This window comes from Lampris incognitus, chromosome 14, assembly GCF_029633865.1.
Source record: "Lampris incognitus isolate fLamInc1 chromosome 14, fLamInc1.hap2, whole genome shotgun sequence".
NCBI lineage: Eukaryota > Metazoa > Chordata > Actinopteri > Lampriformes > Lampridae > Lampris > Lampris incognitus.
The window spans coordinates 5685559-5707252 of record NC_079224.1 but is presented as its reverse complement, the minus strand read 5'-3'; the positions used below and the strand labels follow the sequence as shown (position 1 = coordinate 5707252).

At 48.0% G+C, this 21694-nt stretch overlaps 1 protein-coding gene across 1 annotated transcript in view; it reads left to right on the top strand.

The window, feature by feature from the left end:
* LOC130123887 (dipeptidyl aminopeptidase-like protein 6) overlaps positions 1 to 18822 on the top strand; it is a 50486-nt gene extending 31664 nt beyond the window's left edge. The window contains exons 12-26 of the mRNA XM_056293210.1: positions 326 to 364; positions 620 to 727; positions 3155 to 3246; positions 3385 to 3432; positions 3544 to 3656; positions 4959 to 5006; positions 5190 to 5288; positions 5382 to 5451; positions 13636 to 13830; positions 16982 to 17036; positions 17182 to 17284; positions 17373 to 17431; positions 18060 to 18132; positions 18257 to 18330; positions 18484 to 18822. Of these exons, the coding sequence (XP_056149185.1) occupies positions 326 to 364; positions 620 to 727; positions 3155 to 3246; positions 3385 to 3432; positions 3544 to 3656; positions 4959 to 5006; positions 5190 to 5288; positions 5382 to 5451; positions 13636 to 13830; positions 16982 to 17036; positions 17182 to 17284; positions 17373 to 17431; positions 18060 to 18132; positions 18257 to 18330; positions 18484 to 18627 (1320 nt within the window). The 3' untranslated portion in view covers positions 18628 to 18822. The remainder of the gene's footprint in view (positions 1 to 325; positions 365 to 619; positions 728 to 3154; positions 3247 to 3384; positions 3433 to 3543; positions 3657 to 4958; positions 5007 to 5189; positions 5289 to 5381; positions 5452 to 13635; positions 13831 to 16981; positions 17037 to 17181; positions 17285 to 17372; positions 17432 to 18059; positions 18133 to 18256; positions 18331 to 18483) is intronic.
* Positions 18823 to 21694: the final 2872 nt, after the last annotated feature.

Below are 21694 nucleotides of genomic sequence, written 5' to 3'. Positions count from 1 at the left end.
TCATCACCCCCATGTAACTGGCTCAGTGATTCCTCCCTCTACACCTCAAGCTGACGTGCGGTGAGCGTTCTGGTGCAAAATGGCTGCTGCGCATCACCCAGGTGGTGCTACACATTGATGGTGGTTGAAACGAGTTTCCCCCTTCACTGTGAAGTGCTGTGGGTGTCTAGATAAAGTGCTGTGTAAATGTGATGAATATTATTGTTATCAACATGACGGAGGGGTGAACGCTTGTGTGCCGTAACGTTGGTTTGGTTTGCTGTAGTCACAGAATGTCTCGCGGGGTTGTTGGTTGGCAGTGACCAGAACAACTCTTTATTTTCAGAAACACGAGGACGAGAGTGAGAGCTGGCTGCACAGACAGGTAGGTGATAAAACAGGTGGTGTTTGCAGCACATGGCAGGTCTGTAGAGTACAGATGTGGAGCACACGGGCTGTGTCTGTACAGGCATGAAAGAGGAAGTAGCAGGGGGTAAATGGAAAGCTTAGAGGCAAACAGAAAGACACACGTGCAAGCCCACAAAGGAACACACAAACACACACACACACATATAATTGGTATATTTAGTGCACACACACACACACACTCACTCAGGTGTGTGCTATCTCCTGCATGCAGAATGAAGCGCCACTCTTCTCCCAGGATGGATTGAAATTCTTCCTCACCAGAGCCATCCCTCAGGGGGGGAGAGGGAAGTTCTTTCACATCTCCATGTCCACTTCTAAGGTAGGGAGAGACCGTGCTGGCCACATGGCACAGCCGTGATGACACAAGTAGAGAATCGTACACAGGCTTGTTGGACTAGCCAGCCAGCAAACAACCCCAGATGTCTTAATGCTCAATAATCAATAATCAATAATCCAGGTAAGGAAGTCACAGAAGGTTGAATCAGTTCATCTGGACACAAGGTTTACTGAGTGAAACGTTCCATCAACATCTAAGTGACCTCTTCAGTTTCACCTGACTGCTGGTACCCCCACCCTTATAAACAATACAGTGACTGCAGGTACCCCACCCTTATAAACAATACAGTGACTGCAGGTACCCCACCCTTATAACCAATACAGTGACTGCAGGTGTCCCCACCCTTATAAACAATACAGTGACTGCAGGTACCCCCACCCTTATAAACAATACAGTGACTGCAGGTGTCCCCACCCTTATAAACAATACGGTGACTGCAGGTGTCCCCACCCTTATAAACAATACAGTGACTGCAGGTACCCCCACCCTTATAAACAATACAGTGACTGCAGGTACCCCCACCCTTATAAACAATACAGTGACTGCAGGTACCCCCACCCTTATAAACAATACAGTGACTGCAGGTACCCCCACCCTTATAAACAATACAGTGACTGCTGGTACCCCCACCCTTATAAACAATACAGTGACTGCAGGTACCCCCACCCTTATAAACAGTACAGTGGTATAACGACCCAAACCAACGACCGGTTTCATATGCAAACAGACACGAGCATTAACTAGAGTTAGCATGTGTACTGACGTGTGAGCTCTTCTGTGTTAACGTGCCAGATCAGGACTAGAAGAGCTAAGGGCCCAGACACACCAAACCGACCAGCGGCGACAAAGCCTGACTGCTGCGTCGCCTCACGTCGCCTGCCGTCTGGGCCAAAAGGAGCACTTGAACACACCGCAAAGACTACAGCCGACAGCCAACTAGCATGTACGTTCTGCACTGATCCGCTAAGCTGAACAGCCAATCAGAGTGATCTCTCTCACCGACGGGCTCCACCCATTCAGCATGCTGAATCAGAGAAAAGCTGCCGACAGGGGTCCGACTAGTGCCGATGGTGCGGGACACACCGCAAAAACTAGGGTCACAGACGCTCACCGACGGCCCGACATTCGCTGTTGGCCTGGTGTGTCAGGACCTTACACGTCAGGCCAGGACTCCACAGTCTACACCATCTACCGGCCAGGACTCCACAGTCTACACCATCTACCGACCAGGACTCCACAGTCTACACCATCTACCGACCAGGACTCCACAGTCTACACCATCTACCGGCCAGGACTCCACAGTCTACACCATCTACCGACCAGGACTCCACAGTCTACCCCATCAACAGACCAGGACTCCACAGTGTACACCATTTACAGACCAGGACTCCACAGTCTACACCATCTACCGGCCAGGACTCCACAGTCTACACCATCAACAGACCAGTGGCCACTCTTTCAAGGATGAGGATGTGCACATCCTTGATAGGGAGGAACGCTGGTTTGAACGAGGCATCAAAGAGGCCATCTATGAGACCATCCCTGAACTGAGGGGGGGGGGGAGGCTAAGAGTCCATCTGTCACCATCTTACAATGCTGTGACTGCAAACATTCCCCAAATCCTCTGCGAATAGTACACATGACCACTATAACTCTAGTTAATGGTCACGGCAATTTGCATATGAAACTGGTCGTTGGTTTGGGTCGTTATACCACTGTATTGTTTATAAGGGTGGGGGTACCTGCAGTCACTGTATTGTTTATAAGGGGGGGGACACCTGCAGTCAGTTGAGACTGAAGAGGTCACTTAAGGTCCTGACACACCAGGCCGACGATCGGCCAATGCCGGGCCATCGTTGAGCGTCTGTGACCCTACTTTTTGTGGTGTGTCCCGCACTGTTGGCAGCTTTTCTCTGATTCAGCATGTTGAATGGGCGGAGCCCGTTGGTGAGAGAGATCCCTCTGATTGGCTGTTCAGCTTAGTGGATCGGTGCAGGACGTACATGCTAGCTGGCTGGCGGCTGTAGTCTTTGTGGTGTGTTAAGTGCCACTTTTTGGCGCAGGTGACGCAACAGTCGGCCTTCGTTGCCGCTCGTCGGTTTGCAGTGTCCGGGCCCTCGGATGATTGATGAAACGTTCCTCTCCATAAATGTTGTGTCCAGATGAACTGATTCACCTTTCTGTGAACCCCAAATGTATAAAGCACAATAACGTAGGAATAACTATAATAAATGCTGGTTGGTGCAGACTGTGATCTGGCGTGTGGGTTAGCACATGTGAGACCTGGTTCCGAGTGGGGTTGGTTTGAAGTGCTTGCCTGATCATCATGTCGCGTGATATCCATGTGCGGTTGGGGACAGAGCGCTTCACGGCCTCGCGGTAGTAAGCGTTGTGTTTGATGTCCTGCAGCCCAACACCAGCGTAGACATCCTGCAGTCCCTGACTTCTGGGGACTGGGACGTCACCAACATACTGGCCTACGACCATGACAGAAACCTCATGTAAGTCTCGGCAGCACCGCAGATGCAGATCTGTGGACACGTTAAAAGATGAGAGTGTGCACGTCTCAAAGCCAGTCTGGGCTACCAGAGCTGAGCCGTCGTGGATGTTTGATTAATGGGTGTTGGTGTGATTTCCAGATACTTTCTGAGCACCGAGGACGACCCAAAACGAAGACACTTGTACAGGTAGGACTCCTTGGTGAAGTCTTTCCCCGAGGTTCTGTTAGTGTGACGGTACAGCCCTTGCTATGACGTTAAGTAGACCTTAACGGTAGCTCTGTCCACGTCACCTTTCAGTGCTGATACGATCCCCCCCTTCAACCGGCGCTGCCTGTCATGTGAGTTCAGATGTGGCTATGTGGACGGGTCCTTCAGCCATGACATGAAGTACTTCTTACTCAACTGCAAAGGTGAGTGTCCTAAACTGTGAATTCTGTGAAATAAACCCTCTGTAGAAGAAGAAGAAGAAGAAGAAGAAGAAGAAGAAGAAGAAGAAGAAGAAGAAGAAGAAGAAGAAGAAGAAGAAGAAGAAGAAGAAGAAGAAATACTCTGTATCCTCTGGATTTCTCCCGGGTCACTGTCTCTTACGTTGAGCGTCTGTTGGCAGCGAACCCTCAGGTAGTCCCGGTTCTGAAGTGTCAGCTTTCCTTTTTAAGAATGAGCCGTGTTCACTCAGGAAGGGGTCACTGAACTCCTACTCCTCACTGGGCCTTTCAGTTGACCTGAATAGTAGGAGATAACCTCGAACCCCTGTTGGCGCCCTGTCATCAGCCTCCGCAATAAGTGCATCGTCAGACCGCACACCAACAACCCGCCCCTAACTGCTGCGGTGAGCGGCGGCCGTGGGATCCCTTGCTAGTTTTTTTTTGTCCCCCTTTTTTGTCCCCAATTGTACTTGGCCAACTACCCCACTCTCCGAGCCGTCCCGGTTGCTGCTCCACCCCTCTTTGCCGATCCGGGGAGGGCTGCAGACTACCACGTCTCCTCTGGTACATGTGGCGTCACCAGCCGCTTCTTTTCACCTGACAGTGAGGAGTTTCATCAGGGGGATGTGGCACATTCCCTCCCTCCCAAACAAGCGCCCCCGACCGACCAGAGGAGGCGCTAGTGCAGCGACCAGGACACACACCCGCATCCGGCTTCCCACCCGCAGACACAGCCAGTTGTGTCTGTAGGGACGCCCGACCAAGATCCCTCGGTAGGTTTTGGAAGCTCCTCTGCTTCTGGAGTTCATCAAACAGGCCTCTGAAAGGAGAGAAGACATTGTGCTCTTGTTTTACAAGCCGTGTTCAGCTCATCCTGGTTATCTTTCCCCTGTGGCCTTAATAGTGGGGCTCAGAGACTGCTGCCACCGGATGGAGGTGTGCAGAGGACTCACGCCAGAGAGGGAAAAGGGTCACGGCTCTCTTTATTAATTAGATTTTAGGAGAGCAGCTCTACACTGGAGTAAAAGCTATTCATCTGTCTCCCAGAGGACAGGAAGCAGGTTATTAGCCACAGAGCTGGCTGACAGGGCTGTCTGAGAGGAGACAGGGAGACACATGTGTGTCGGTGGTTCATCTGCTGCAGCATCCTGACGTCACAGTCATGCAGTCTGGTGCACCACCCAACATGAAGCCTTTAATAAGCCCCTCATTACAATGTACGTTGAACAGTGGTAATATGACTGCCCTACAGTGTCCATCCTTTCTCCACCTGATGTCTTTGTGTAGGCCCAGATGTACCCAGCGTGGCCGTCTACAGCACCGAGGACAAGCAGAGTAAGTGCCGTGACTCAAGGAAACCATGTCAAGTAAACTCAGTTGTCCTTCGTTCTTACTGCTTAGTAATGACTTCCCTCTGATAAAAAGACCATCAGCACAACGGTGGAAAGACGGACTGGACCACAGGCAGGTGGTGTCATGGAGAAGTTTAACAAAGACTGTGTTGTGTCTTCACTGCAGAGCTGTTTGACCTGGAGACCAACGAGAGGCTGAACAACACCTACCACAGCATGCAGATGCCCAAAGTGGAATATGAGACTATCACCATAGACGACTACAGTATGTCCTGTCTATCTATCTATCTAGCTAGCTAGCTAGCTAGCTAACTGTCTGTCGGTCTGTCTGTTTAACATGTAACACCATGTCTTGCAGCTCTGACCATGCAGATTCTGAAGCCAGCTGGATTCGTGGACTCGGCCCACTACCCTTTACTGCTGATAGTGTAAGTATGGAACAGCAGGGGGCTTGCTCCAAAAGACTGCAACGTATCAGTTTGATCTGTTCTTAGTTTAAAAACACACCTGTTTGCTAAATGAGGTTGTTGGGATGTTTCAACAGGATTTCATAAGAGGTGAACTCATACTACGTTGAAAGATATGGAAAGTGTGTGTGTGTTGGGTAATTTTAGGAACAGCACTGGGGTAGTATTTTAGGAACAGTACTGGGGTAGTATTGTAGGAAGAGTATTGGGACAGTATTTTGGGAACAGTACTGGGGTAATATTTTAGGAACAGTACTGGGGTAGTATTTTAGGAAAGGTGCTGGGGTAATATTTTAGGAACAGTACTGGGGTTGTATTGTAGTAACAGTACTGGGGTAGGGTAGTTGTCATTACATGTATATGTTACGGGTAATGTGAAAAAACGGTTAATGTGCAGACTACCCTGTTAATGTGCAGATTACCCAACGGGGCGGTTAATGTGCAGATTACCCGCCAGAACAGGTTATCTGCACATTAACCAGGTAGTCTGCACACTACCCGCTTGGGCAGTTAATGTGGATAGAACGAACCTGCAACTCATCTTTTTACAATATTTTGTTATTTAAATCACCAATAGGCCTTTAGCCTAATGGCTCATGAAGTGAGGCCATGTGAGGAATCACAAGTTGTGGTAAATGAAAGAACGGTAACACTTTAGTATGGGGAAGATAAAAAAAACTTAATTACTAGTGAATTAGTAATGATCAAGATGTCACTTTAGTATGGGGAACATATTCTAAGTAACAAAAACTTAATTACTAGTGAATTAGTAATGATCAAGATGTCACTTTAGTATGGGGAACATATTCTAAGTAACAAAAACTTAATTACTAGTGAATTAGTAATGATCAAGATGTCACTTTAGTATGGGGAACATATTCTAAGTAACAAAAACTTAATTTACAGTAATTTAACACTATGAACACTTGTAGTTTTGTGTGTTGTTATGTAAGAACAGACCATATTCATTAAGTGTTAGTAAGGGAGAATAACTCTTCTTGTGGTACTACCACCTTATAAAGGCCATACTAAGCAAAGCATATTGAGATGGTACTACTAATAAGCAATACTTCTGAGGTTATAGAGGGGAAACTCATAGTTAATGGCTTACTGGTTGTATAATAAGGCCATGCAGAATAAGGCATTAATGAGTACTTAATAATGACCAATTAAGAGCCAATATGTTGCTAATTTGCATGCTAATAAGCACCTAATTAATGGTGACTACGTTCCCCATACTAAAGTGTTACCGAAAGACAGACGTTGGCGATATCATATTCTGTCTTTAGACCAACGTCCCCCCCACTTGTATGCGGATGCTCGTGCACGTGGGTGCTTTACTTGCACAGCAGCGAGTCTAGTCTACATCGACAATCTCTTTGCTCCCTCCCATATTCTCGGTTAGATGAGGATATGATGGATGAAATATGTAGGCTACTAGGCTATATTAGCCAGGTGAGGGAGGGGATCGGGCACATTTTGGTCTTTTTTGGTGGTTGTGTAAAAGTGCATGTGAAAGGTCTCGCCTGTTCATTCATGTGTCTCGCCTGGTTGGCAGACAGGAAGTGCATTTGGACATATGTTGTCGCTGCTTCTGCTTCTACATACTGGGCTTATAAAACAGATTTGGTTCTGTTTTCATATCATCTAGTCTTAGTATTTCCCCCGCCAGTACCCCTCTTCCATAAAGTGTTATTTACCAGTCTGTCCACGGAGTGGCGTCATTTGGGACTGGTTGAATGACGCATGATATTTCAGACTGATATTTCACCATTGTCAAATGTGTAGGCTACTCATTCATATCAGGGATCAGATAGAGAGGAGGAGGAGGAGGAAGAGGAGGCTCATGTGTGTGTTCTTTGACGCTAATAGCCTCGTTATACAAGTGGGGGAAACGTTGATCTAAAGACAGAATGATATCGCCAACGTTTGTTCTTTCATTTACCACAACTTGTGATTCCTCAGATGGCCTCACTTCATGAGTCATTAGGCTAAAGGCCTGCTGCTGATTTACATATCAAAATATCATAAAAAGATGAGTTGCAGGTTCGTTCCAGCCACATTAACCGCCCAAGCGGGTAGTGTGCAAGCTACCCGGTTAATGTGCAGATAACCCGTTCTGGTGGGTAATGTGCACATTAACCGGGTAGTTTGCACATTAACCGTTTTTTCACATTACCCATAAAATATACATGGCTTTAATGAAGGGAAGCTTGTTGGAGAAAAGCATGATGGGTAATCAGTTATTGCTCATTTTAGAAATTTCTTCCCGGAGTAATTAGTTCCAGAACACATGTTAATAGCCTGAGAGGTAGGGGCGTCATGAGAGTTAGGGGCATCATGAGAGGGAGCTAGGGGCGTCATGAGAGGTAGGGGTGTCATGAGGGTTAGGGGCATCATGAGAGGTAGGGGTATCATGAGAGGTAGGGGTGTCATGAGAGGTAGGGGCATCATGAGAGGTAGGGGTGTCATGAGAGGTAGGGGCATCATGAGAGGTAGGGGCATCATGAGAGGTAGGGGTGTCATGAGAGGTAGGGGGGTCATGAGAGCTAGGGGTGTCAGGAGAGGTAGTGGCATCATGAGAGGTAGGGGGGTCATGAGAGCTAGGGGTGTCAGGAGAGGTATGGGCATCATGAGAGGTAGGGGTTTCATGAGAAGTAGGGGCATCATGAGAGGTAGGAGTGTCATGAGAGGTTGGGCGTCATGAGAGGTAGGGGTGTCAGAGGTAGGGGTGTCATGACAGGTAGGGGCATCATGAGAGGTTGGGCATCATGAGAGGTAGGGGTGTCAGAGGTAGGGGTGTCATGAGAGGTAGGGGCATCATGAGAGGTAGGGGCATCATGAGAGGTAGGGTTGTCATGAGAGGTAGGGGTATCATGAGAGGTAGGGGCGTCATGAGAGGTATTGGCATTATGAGAGGTAGGGGCTTCATGAGAGGTAGGGGTGTCATGAGAAGTAGGGGCGTCATGAGAGGTAGGGGTGTCATGAGAGGTAGCTAGGGGTGTCATGAGAGGTAGGGGCATCATGAGAGGTAGGGGTGTCATGAGAGGATGGGCGTCATGAGAGGTATGGGTGTCATGGGAGGTTTGGCGTCATGAGAGGTAGAGGCATCATGAGAGGTAGCTAGGGACGTCATGAGAGATAGGGGCATCATGAGAGGTAGGGATGTCATGAGAGGTAGGGACGTCATGAGAGGTAGGGGTGTCATGAGAGGTTGGGCGTCATGAGAGGTAGGGGTGTCATGAGAGGTAGGGGTGTCATGAGAGGTTGGGCATCATGAGAGGTAGGGGTGTCAGAGGTAGGGGTGTCATGAGAGGTAGGGGCATCATGAGAGGTAGTGGCGTCATGAGAGGTAGGGTGTCATGAGAAGTAGGGGCATCATGAGAGGTAGGGGCATCATGAGAGGTAGGGGCATCATGAGAGGTAGGGGTGTCATGAGAGGTAGGGTGTCATGAGAAGTAGGGGCATCATGAGAGGTAGGGGCATCATGAGAGGTAGGGCGTCATGAAAAGTAGGAGTGTCATGAGAAGAAGGGGCATCATGAGAGGTAGGGGTGTCATGAGAAGTAGGGGCATCATGAGAGCTAGAGTTATCATGAGAGGTAGGGTTATCATGAGAGGTAGGGGCATCATGAGAGGTAGGGGTGTCATGAGAGGTAGGGTTATCATGAGAGGTAGGGTTATCATGAGAGCTAGGGGCATCATGAGAGCTAGAGTTATCATGAGAGGTAGGGGCATCATGAGAGGTAGGAGCATCATGAGAGGTAGGGTTATCATGAGAGGTAGGGTTATCATGAGAGGTAGGGGCGTCATGAGAGGTAGGGGTGTCATGAGAGGTAGGGGTGTCATGAGAGGTAGGGGCATCATGAGAGGTAGGGGTGTCATGAGAGGTAGGGTTATCATGAGAGGTAGGGTTATCATGAGAGGTAGGGGCATCATGAGAGCTAGAGTTATCATGAGAGGTAGGGGCATCATGAGAGGTAGGAGCATCATGAGAGGTAGGGTTATCATGAGAGGTAGGGTTATCATGAGAGCTAGAGTTATCATGAGAGGTAGGGGCATCATGAGAGGTAGGAGCATCATGATAGGTAGGGTTATCATGAGAGGTAGGGTTATCATGAGAGGTAGGGGCATCATGAGAGCTAGAGTTATCATGATAGGTAGGGTTATCATGAGAGGTAGGGGCATCATGAGAGCTAGGGTTATCATGAGAGGTAGGGGTGTCATGAGAGGTAGGGGCGTCATGAGTCTCCTAATCCACAATGATTTAATTTTCACTGCAGACATGTTTCCAGCTTGGACGGCGGCGGTGTTAGACTGTCAGTGCTGGTTGGTAAAGACCACCACACCGGTGGTTCAATGCCGTGACAGCTGTTATTTACCTACGTTTTCACCTTCTTAAAAAGAAGCTGCGTGCGCGGCATCACGTGTGATATGACCGCCATGTGTTTTGAGGTGCACCACACTGACACCATGTGGTCAAATTCAGATCAGCGGTTGAAGAGGTAATGACAATAACTTGTTTCGCCAGTCGACGTATTAGTTGTGTGTCCAAGGTGGCGGATGGTGCCTGTCTGTAGTTTATCACCATGAGCGCCTTGATGCCCGACCGAGGACCAGCGGCCTCACGACACGGGATTTCCCAGGAGGCTCGTCGGAGTATCTTAATCTGCCCGGTGACGCGCTTTTACGTGTAAAAATGACTCAACCCGTGTTGGTTTCCAAGGCGGATGTGGGGGCAGTTCCCTGGTTACCTGGTTACCTGGTTACCTGGTTACCTGGGTCCCTGGTTAGTGATGCATCTTGTGTTGAGAAAGTGAATAGGAACGGGATGGTTACAAGTTGACTCAGTTTCATGCATAAACATTCATCAGAATCACAATCACAAACACTTTGTGTCGTTTCATTTCATGCAGTTGCGCACATGAAATGAAACGACACATCGTTTGCCCCAGCCCACATCAGCGCAACACAAAGACAACAACACATCCAAACACTACAAGAACTACAAGAACACACATATACAAACTAACACACAAATCCACACTAACACACATATCCACACTAACACACATATCCACACTAACACACATATCCAAACTAACACACATATCCACACTAACACACATAGCCACACTAACACACATATCCACACTAACACACATATCCACACTAACACACATATCCACACTAACACACATAGCCACACTAACACACATATCCACACTAACACACATAGCCACACTAACACACATAGCCACACTAACACACATATCCACACTAACACACATACCCACACTAACCCACATATCCACACTAACACACATATCCACACTAACACACATATCCACACTAACACACATATCCACACTAACACACATAGCCACACTAACACACATATCCACACTAACACACATATCCACACTAACACACAAATCCACACTAACACACAAATCCAAACTAACACACATATCCACACTAACACACATATCCAAAATAACACACATATCCACACTGACACACATAGCCACACTGACACACATAGCCACACTAACACACATACCTAAAAAAAACCAACAAAAAACCCCATCACTGTCCAGGAGAAGGAACGCCCGCCTGGATGACTGTCGGAACTGCCGGTCTGCATGAGCTAGCAGTTAGCTTAGCCTGCCCCGCTTCCGCATCCTGTCTTACCGCCCTCGGTGTTTCCTTTTCGGGTGCAGCTCCAGGCAGGGCCGTGGTCCCTGGGCCCACAGGACGCAGCAGACCAAGCTCTCCCAGCCATCAAACGAAGACAGAAAATTTAGACGGAAGTGATGAATAGACCTGGGCTTGTTTATGAGGCGGGATGTGGGAGCATGTTAACAAGCTTGGTGATGCAGCGTGACACACAGGACAAGGATTGTTTAGGCGGGCTCCAGAACGTCCGCAGCTCCAGGTTCTAAAGTAGCGTTAAGGAGTCTCTCTGGTCAGCAACATGTATGTTGTTGACATGACACAGGGAGGCGACATGTCAGCACGCTGGTGACTTCATGGAAGCAGGAGGGTTTTCCAGTTCTGTTTTCTCCGTCATCTTGGAGTCATGAGTTCTCTTCTTCTGCTTGTGCAGGGAGGCAGGGCAGGAAACACTGGGAGACTAGCCGATCCTGGTTTTCATTTCCAAGTTCGAAATCGAAAGCTCCTTTCGATCGATCTTCGGTTTAGAATCGAAATCATGACACCCCTACTGAAAGGTGAAGGTGATGCTGATAGTTTTCTATAAGTTTAAGCTGCGCTGGTGTTCGTTCCTTTAAGCGATGCTTCTTGTCATCTCCTGTCATCTCAGCTTCACATCCGCCGCTGTGGGAAGATGGTGGTGGGAATTTATGTTTGCGGCGGCCTCACCCAGCACCGTCCATGCGGCGTCTTTGTCCACGTCTGCGTCTAGGTTTGTGTCTTGGTTTGATGGCTGGGAGAGGTGGCGCTGGATCAGCTGGGAGAGCTTGGTGTTCTGCGTCCTCCTGTGGGCCCAGGGACCACGGCCCTGCCTGGAGCTCGAGGGTGGACTGAAAGGACGTGGAAGCGGGGCAGGTTAAGCTAACTGCTAGCCCATGCAGACCTGCGGCTCCAACAATCGTACTCGCCTTCACTCTCTTGGACAGTGATTCTTTTTTTTAGTATGTTGGATGTATGTGTGTTCTTGTAGTTTTTTGTAGCTTGGATATGTGTGTTCTTGCAGTTTTTTGTAGCTTGGATATGTGTGTTCTTGTAGTTTTTTATAGTTCGGATATATGTGTTCTTGTAGTTTTTTGCAGTTCGGATATGTGTGTTCTTGTAGTTTTTTGTAGTTTGGATATGTGTGTTCTTGTAGTTTTTTGTAGTTTGGATGTGTGTTCTTGTAGTTCTTGAAGTTTGGATATGTGTGTTCTTGTAGTTTTTTGTAGCTTGGATATGTGTGTTCTTGTAGTTTTTTGTAGTTTGGATGTGTGTTCTTGTAGTTTTTTGTAGTTTGGATATGTGTGTTCTTGTAGTTTTTTGTAGCTTGGATATGTGTGTTCTTGTAGTTTTTTGTAGTTCGGATATGTGTGTTCTTGTAGTTTTTTGTAGTTTGGATATGTGTGTTCTTGTAGTTTTTTGTAGTTTGGATGTGTGTTCTTGTAGTTCTTGTAGTTTGGATATGTGTGTTCTTGTAGTTTTTTGTAGCTTGGATATGTGTGTTCTTGTAGTTTTTTGTAGTTTGGATGTGTGTTCTTGTAGTTTTTTGTAGCTTGGATATGTGTGTTCTTGTAGTTTTTTGTAGTTTGGATGTGTGTTCTTGTAGTTCTTGTAGTTTTTTGTAGCTTGGATATGTGTGTTCTTGTAGTTTTTTGTAGCTTGGATATGTGTGTTCTTGTAGTTTTTTGTAGTTTGGATGTGTGTTCTTGTAGTTCTTGTAGCTTGGATATGTGTGTTCTTGTAGTTTTTTGTAGCTTGGATATGTGTGTTCTTGTAGTTTTTTGTAGTTTGGATATGTGTGTTCTTGTTGTTTTTTGTAGTTTGGATATGTGTGTTCTTGTAGCTTGGATATGTGTGTTCTTGTAGTTTGGATATGTGTGTTCTTGTAGTTTTTTGTAGCTTGGATATGTGTGTTCTTGTAGTTTTTGGGAGTTTGGATATGTGTGTTCTTGTAGCTTGGATATGTGTTGTTGTCTTTGTGTTGCACTGCGGTGGGCTGGGGAAACTACATTTCGTTTCATTTCATGTACACAAGTTCATGACCTGCCAAATAAATGTTCCTGAGTCCTGATCTGTCACATGCAAAGGTTAGTTCGTGGCCAAGTGACGGGAGCCTCATCCTGGGTTCGGGCCATTGTGTGCTTCACATGACACCAGTCTTTCCATAAATGTTGTTATTGTCATATGGTGGATATCTTATTTCTTCATAAAACACTTCAGTCATCAAAACAAAGGTATAGTGTGTTAAACTGTGCATTTTGTAATGAAATGTAAATTCGGTGAGTACGGAGCACCCTGAAGCAGTTTGCTTGGCAGTCTGGAACAGGGTTTTTGAAGCTCCGGCACGTTTACACATGTAAATCTAACACGGACACATGCCTCGATAACTGAGGCCATTCTTTAAAACGGACATTGGTGTAACATGTTCTGTCTCGGGTCCTAACTTTCACAGGGACGGCACCCCCGGTGGCCAGATGGTAACAGAACAGTTCTGGGTGGACTGGGCCACGGTTCTGGTCAGCAGCTTCAGCACCATTGTCATTCGCTTTGACGGTCACGGCAGCGGCTTCCAGGGCACCAACCTGCTGCACAGAGTGAGGAGGAAGCTGGGCAAGCTGGAGGAGCGAGACCACCTGGAAGCTCTCAGGTCACTGCTCTGCACCGGGTAACCCGGCTCGCTAAAGCTACGGTCCTGAAGATGGACAAACACACATCCTTTTCTGATGCTTTCTACTCAGGGAAGGGGCATATTTAAGGCAACAGCAAATCCACAAGTATCCAAATGAATACATACTGTTGGACAGGACGATGCTGGGGACAAACGTACCACTGTAGGACATCATACATCTCCACCATGGCAGACAATTCAGTTCAATTTACTGTCATTACAAACAATGTGCAGGCACGTGTTAAAAATGAAATGAGGGCTGTGGCTTCACCAAACAGTGCAAGACAGACACAGACAAACACAGTATAAGATATACACACATGAAGACCAAACACAGTATAAGATATACACACATGAAGACCAAACACAGCATAAGATATACACACATGAAGACCAAAAGCTAAAAATAAGTTAGAAGAGAGCTGGAGTACAAAATATTTAAAAATATCTACAGACATCCAGTGGGTATCCAGGTTCAGGTGGGCAACAGCTTGTGGATAGAAGCTGTTTTTGAGCCTGGTAGTGTCGGCTCTGAGGCTCCTGTAGCGCCTCCCAGAGCGCAGGGGGGAGAACAGTCCATGGTTGGGGTGGGTGGGATCTCTGCTGATGCTCAGACCCCTTCGAAGGCAGCGTTTGTGATAAATGTCTTTTATGGCTGGCAGCTGGGTACCAGTGATATGCTGGGCCGCCTTGACGACCCGCTGCAGAGCTTTCTGGTCTACTGAGGTGCAGTTGCCGTACCACATTGAGATGCAGATGGTCCGGATGTTCTCTATGGTGCAGTGGTAGAAGTTGGTGAGAATTTTGGGGGTAGACAGGTGCTCCTCAGCATCCTCAGGAAATGCAGGCGTTGTTGGGCCTTTTTCAGAAGGGCCTGGGTGTTTGATGTCCACGAAAGGTCCTCGCTGATGTGGACTCCAAGGAATCTAAAGCTGGAAACACGCTCCACTTCCACCCCATTGATGTGTATGGGGGAGTGGCTGCAGCTTCTAGACTTCCTGAAGTCCACAATCAGCTCCTTCGTCTGCTGCACATTGAGGACAAGATAGTTGGTAGTACACCATGATGTGAGGTGCTGAATCTCGGCCCTGTAGGCCGTCTTGTCATTGTTGGTGATACGGCCAATGAATGTGGTGTCATCTGCAAACTTAACTATGACATTTGAGGGGTGAGTTGGCAGGCAGTCGTGGGTAAAGAGAGAGAAAAGGAGGGGGCTCAGAACACAGCCTTGAGGGGGACCTGTGCTGAGGGTCAGGGTGGAGGAGGTGTGGTCACCTAAACTAACAGACTGAGGTCTGTTGGTCAGGAAGTCCAGGATCCAGTTACAGAGGGAGGGGTTGAGGCCAAGGGAGAGGAGTTTGGTGGTTAGTTTGGTGGGGATGATAGTGTTGAAGGCAGAGCTGTAATCTATACTTAGCACAAAAAGTAAGGAAATGTGTGTTTGGTAGATTATTACTTTGTTGTAACAATGCTTCTTGGCAATAAATCTTATATCGTTGGAAAGCCTGTTTATTTGCCTTTTAAATGGCGCCACATTTGTAAGGAACATGCACTTGTGGGATGAGCAGCAGAGCTGAGTATGTGGGTTGCGCCCATGAAAAATTTGCCAAATCTTCTCTGCCAATGCCAAACAGCTTATCTTGCTGTTGCTAATGACTCTTGTTTTGAGCTTCTGATACCCCAGTTGCTGACACTCAGCTGCCTGATATAAGATTTATTGCCAAGAAGCATTGTTACAACAAAGTAATAATCTACCAAACACACATTTCCTTACTTTTTGTGCTAAGTTTATAAACAGCATTCGGATGTATGTGTTGTTAAGTTCAAGGTGGGTCAGAGCAAAGTGCAGGGCAGTGGCAATGGCATCCTCAGTCGACCTTTTGGGACGGTAGGCGAACTGATGTGGGTCGAATGTGGGGGGGATAATGTTTTTGATGTGAGCCAGAACCAGTCTCTCAAAGCACTTCATGACAATGGGGGTGAGTGCTATGGGTCAGTAGTCATTCAGACATGTGGATGTTGGTTTCTTGGAGACAGGAATGATAGAGGTGGTCTTAAAGCATGCCGGGACTATGGATTGGGACAGTGAGTGTTAAATATAGTTGTGAAGACCTCAGCCAGCTGGTCGGCACATTCCCGGAGGACCCGACCCGGTGTGCCGTCCAGTCCATCGGCCTTCCGTGTGTTCACTCTGCTCAGTGATTCTCTGACCTCTGCGACTGATAGAGTGAGCACCTGGTTTTCTGGGTGGCTGGGGATTTTTGTGGCTGGGTCAGTATTGTCCTTGTCGAAGCGGGCATAGAAATGATTTAGCTTGTCTGGCAGGGAGGCATCACGGACAGTGGGACTGCTATTGGAGCTTTTGTAGTCTGTGATGGACTGAATGCCTTGCCACATTCGCCGAGGATCAGAGTTATTGTGAAAGTGGTCCTCTATTCGTAGGGAATATTTATGTTTGGCTGTTCTGATGCCCTTTTTGAGGTTTGATCTGGCTGTGCTGTAGGCCTCACAGTTACCTGACTTGAACGCTGCATCCCGGACTTTCAGCAGCTGCCGGACCTCACTGGTCATCCAGGGTTTCTGGTTTGGAAAGGCGCAGATTGATTTTTTTGTTGTGACACTCTCAGTGCAAAAGTTAATGTAGGCTAGTATGGCAAATGTCTGTTCATTAATGTCTGTATGGGAGCCATGGGTAGCCGAATGTGCAAATATACTCCAGTCTGTGTAGTCAAAACAGTCCTGGAGTTCAGAGACTGCTCCTTCTGGCCAGACAGAAGGAGACAAATGCTGAGGGTTGCAGTTTTGAAAAGGAAGCAACGTTATTGAGCTGAGCGAACAAATCTGGCAGAATAAACACGAGGACCTTCAGCATCTGATACTACAACCAACCTGGTTTGGTTAGTTTGGCACTGACCTGTTTCATTTCAAATGAGTTTTAGGGATTAGGAGAGCTCAAACCCCACTGAAGTGACCGTGGTGTTCGTAGATGTCAGCAATTCAAGCGACATCAGCGATCTTCAGGATGGCAGCCTTAACTGCCGAGCCTCGTCATGGGAGAGGTGTGAGAGAACGATGGGTTTGCTTGTTTTCTTGGCAGGCTGAAGTTTCCACTGTGCTTCTTTCCTTTCAGACTCATATCAAAAGAACCTTACATTGATAAAAATCGGATGGGCGTGTATGGAAAGGTAAGGAGAGCTGAGACTGATTAGCCTGTGTTTCAGGAACACATCAAAAGTAATATTATATTCAGTAGAAACTATTTTTAACGGAAACGACAGTGGAACTGCAGTTCTTTGTTGTCATATTGACATCTGTGTTGTCTTGCTTTAGGTCTATGGAGGATATTTGGCCACCATACTTCTGACCTCTGAGGAGTTCACCCAGCTTCAGTGTGGCGCGGCCGTCTCCCTCATCACAGACTTCGAGTTATATGGTAATGCTGCACCATCCTCCCAACGATAGCCCTCCTCTGTGGACGGCTGATCAAGTTACCCTCTCTTTCTCTTTCTCTTCATCCTCAGCCTCGGCCTTCTCTGAGCGGTACCTGGGCTCCCCAAAGACAGACTCTCGGGTATATCAGGTACACCTACCTCACCGTACACTTTCCTGGTCTTAACCACTTCATGTGGTCCAACAGCAGGACAATGACCTCAATGTGTTTGGGTTTTTTTGGGGGGGTTCCCACCTTTTTTCTCCCCAATTGTACTTGGCGAATTCCCCCACTGTTCCGAGCCATCCCAGTCGCTGCTCCACCCCCTCTGCTGATACCACATGTCTCCTCCCATACATGTGGAGTCACCAGCCACTTCTTTTCACCTGACAGTGAGGAGTTTCAACAGGGGGACGTAGCACATGATCGCATGGGAGGATCACGCTATTCCCCCAGTTCCCCCTCCCCCCTGAACAGGCGCCCCAACCGACCAGAGGAGGCACCAGTGCAGCGACCAGGACACATACCCACATCCGGCTTCTCACCCACAGACACAGCCAATTGTGTCTGTAGGGACGCCCAACCAAGCTGAAGGTAACACGGGGATTCGAACCGGCGATCCCTGGGTTGGTAGGCAATGGAATAGACCGTCACACCACCCAGACGCCCGGGCTCGGTGTGTTAAGGCGTAGATTTAGTGGAAAAGTAAGATAAGATACCAGTTGAATTCGAGGAAAAAGACACACTTGTGAAGAATGACTTTTCCCTTTTCTTTCAGATGGCAAATTTAGCCCACAGACCCGGTCAGTTGCAAGATAAGCAGTACTTGATAATCCATCCGACCGCTGACGGTAACGTTCAGAATAAGTGATTTATGAATTTGTTTGCAAAACTGCAGTGAGAAAAATGTTAAATTAGAAAATATCTCAACTGTGCTTTGACAAATCTCTTGTATTCTATTGTCTCCCACCACAGAAAAGGTCCACTTCCAGCACACAGCCAAATTCATCAACCACCTAATCGGCGAGAAAGCCAATTATTCTTTACAGGTGAGTCTCAGAACAACCATGGTGGTCATACTAAACAATGATGATGTCATTTTGACCTCCTATTAGCTGCTGCACATCGGTACCATCATCTATGTGGCTGTCATCGTTTCATAGCATCTCATGCATCTGTTTTGGGGGGTACTCTTCCTGCAGATTTACCCAGACGAAGGCCACTTCCTACACAGCGACGGGACACAGCAGCATCTGAGCCAGTCACTGGTCAACTTCTTTGAGGAGTGTTTCCGGCTGCCGGACGTAATGGCCGAGGAGCAGCAGGAGGACGAGGACGACGGTTAAAACAAACGAAAAAGCTCTCCATCCAAACACTCCAGCGAAGCTACTGCAGCACAATATGCAACAGATCTGTCGACTCCTCACACCCACCCCGCTGCCGCCCAACAGGATCTGTGCCCTTTGCTCTGGGAGCGCCGTCCTACCTGCATGTGCATACTAAGGGCCTCACCCTCCATCCCTCCACCTCACCTTCTGCTGGCCGACAAGGGAACCAGTCGCAGTGGCTCTTCTGTCACGTGGTGGACTCTAAGTACATCTGACGTGAACAAATCCATCTGTCATGAAGGAACTCGGGGCTTGCAGGAGACACCTCCATGAGTCTCCTTGGCGGACGCTCGGAGGATCAACTCTACGTTCATTCAGGAACACATCTCATTACAGTAGGAAAGCTTTGCCGCACAAAATCCCCCCACCCACGGAGGTTCTCGTCAGCTTCATCACCATCAGACTGAACTCTGGAGTGCCAGTTTCCAGTAGCGTACCAAACATCCCTCTTCTTATGTCCATGATTGTGAATACTGGTACTCGTTTCTCTGGATTTCTTTTCTGTAAAGTTTAGTATGTCTTACAGTAGTGCTGTGGCTGTACATGGATCTATGGCTACATCAGTCCGTAGTCGCCCTCCTAAACGTGGGCGTGATGTTAACTTGTGTTGTCAGAAAACAAGACCTCTTGTGGAAAAAAGAATTTTTCTCTCCCAGCATTTTGAAATTGAGCTCTGGTGTTCTTCTAGTCACTGTGCCTTACCGTGGGTGAAATGTAGATGTAGTGACCCACACTTCACTGAAAATGTGCATCCATGGACAGGCCTTCTCTTGAAATGTTGATTTAATCGCTGATGAGTCAAAGGCAGAATCGTGATTTTGTTTCCCTCTCATTTCCAGCGGCTATGCGGGGCAGTTGTGTGAGGGGGGGGGTTGTAAAACCGAGTAGCACATTTGATCCCCACCCGGAAGGAACGTTTTGAATAGGCGCTCGGTGCCTATTCAAAAGAAGAGCAGCGTTGTTCTGGGAAAGGGAGAAAAGCTTACACATGTTGTTAAGATTCCAGAGTTTATTTTACAACCTGACATGTTGGTGAGTTAAGAGCATTATTTACGAGTTTATTCCAGCTGTATGTTCGATAGCCTGGTTGTTCCTCCATGTTACGTTAGTATGGTCAGTGAGTTTCTAAATAAATCCTACCATTGTTTAAGTCTTTATGGTGTGTGCACAGCTTGTACATAAAGTATTTGAGCTGTATGTCCGGATGGTTTGTTTGCTGTCTCACATCTCGTTCGGCTCTTCACCGGTCTCGCATCTCGTCCAGCTCTTCACCAGTCTCACATCTCGTCCAGCTCTTCACCAGTCTCACATCTCGTCCGGCTGTTCACCAGTCTCGCATCTCGTCCGGCTGTTCACCAGTCTCACATCTCGTCCGGCTGTTCACCAGTCTCACATCTCGTCCGGCTCTTCACCAGTCTCACATCTCGTCCGGCTGTTCACCAGTCTCACATCTCGTCCGGCTCTTCACCAGTCTCACATCTCGTCCGGCTCTTCACCAGTCTCACATCTCATCCGGCTCTTCACCAGTCTCACATCTCGTCCGGCCCTTCACCAGTCTCACATCTCGTCCGGCTCTTCACCAGTCCCACATCTCGTCCGGCTGTTCACCAGTCTCACATCTCGTCCGGCTCTTCACCAGTCTCACATCTCGCCCGGCTCTTCACCAGTCTCACATCTCATCCAGCTCTTCACCAGTCTCACATCTCGCCTGGCTCTTCACCAGTCTCGCATCTCGTCCAGCTCTTCACCAGTCTCACATCTCGTCCGGCTCTTCACCAGTCTCACATCTCATCCAGCTCTTCACCAGTCTCATCTCATCAGTCCACGTCGATACCGAGGGGCGGCCCATCTCCTCGTGAGCGGGGCAGAGGAACAAGACTCTGCATCATTTCAGTGTTTCTACAACCTGGGTCCTGTTTTCTATTCAAGCCGAGTCCAAAATCTACAAAATGAAGCCGGTGAGGGAAAAAACATTATCACCAATATGCGCGATGGCAAAAGACCCAGGATGTTAAAAAAAGAAAAGAAAAAGTTTTTACCCCTTTTTCTCCCCCAATTGTATCCGGCCAATTACCACTCCCGGTGTGGGCTCCATTTCTGCTCGGGTAAAGTATCGACTCGGGGGTCCTTCGACTACATATGACGTCACGGATTATGTCGCTAGCTAGCGTTGTTAGCTTTATAGTTAGCTGTGTTTTACAGTTCACGTTGGCACAGAGTTGGTTAGTAAAGGTGCGAGCTGCGTCTAACGTCAATCACCGTTTCCCGCTGTTCCTAAACTGAACTAGCACGGCGGGACGCGTCGCTGACCGCCCGACTAACCGCTCCGACCCGTCAGCCAGCGGCCAACGTTTCTGCTTATCAACGCGCGTTACGCTATTATAAAATTGAACTAGCCCCCCCCCCCCCCCAAAAAAAAACTGAACTAGCCTCTACCCAATCATAATGCGTGACGTTCTGATGTCATCTGTAGTCGCAGGACCCCGAGCACATCCGGTAGGGCGAGTAGATCAAGTACCGCTGCTCCGCCCCCTCTGCTGATCCGGGGAGGATCACGCTATCCCCCCCTCCTCCCCGAACATACGCCCCGACCGACCAAAGGAGGCGCTAGTGCAGCGACCAGGACACATACCCACATCCGGCTTCCCACCCGCAGACACGGCCAATTGTGGCTGTAGGGACGCCCGACCATGCCGGAGGTACCACGGGGATTCGAACCGGCGATTCCCGTGTTGGTAGGCAACGGAATAGGCCGCTACGCTACTAGCAGGGAGGTTAAGTGGCTTTTGACTTCAAGTCATGATGCTAAGGTCCCCTTTGGTATGGAAGTACTTTAGGTATGGAAGTACCTTTAGTATGGAAGTACTTTAGGCATGTAAGTACCTTTGGTATGGAAGTACTTTAGGTATGGAAGTACCTTTAGTATGGAAGTACTTTAGGTATGGAAGTACCTTTAGTATGGAAGTACTTTAGGTATGGAAGTACCTTTGGTATGGAAGTACCTTAGGTATGGAAGTACTTTAGG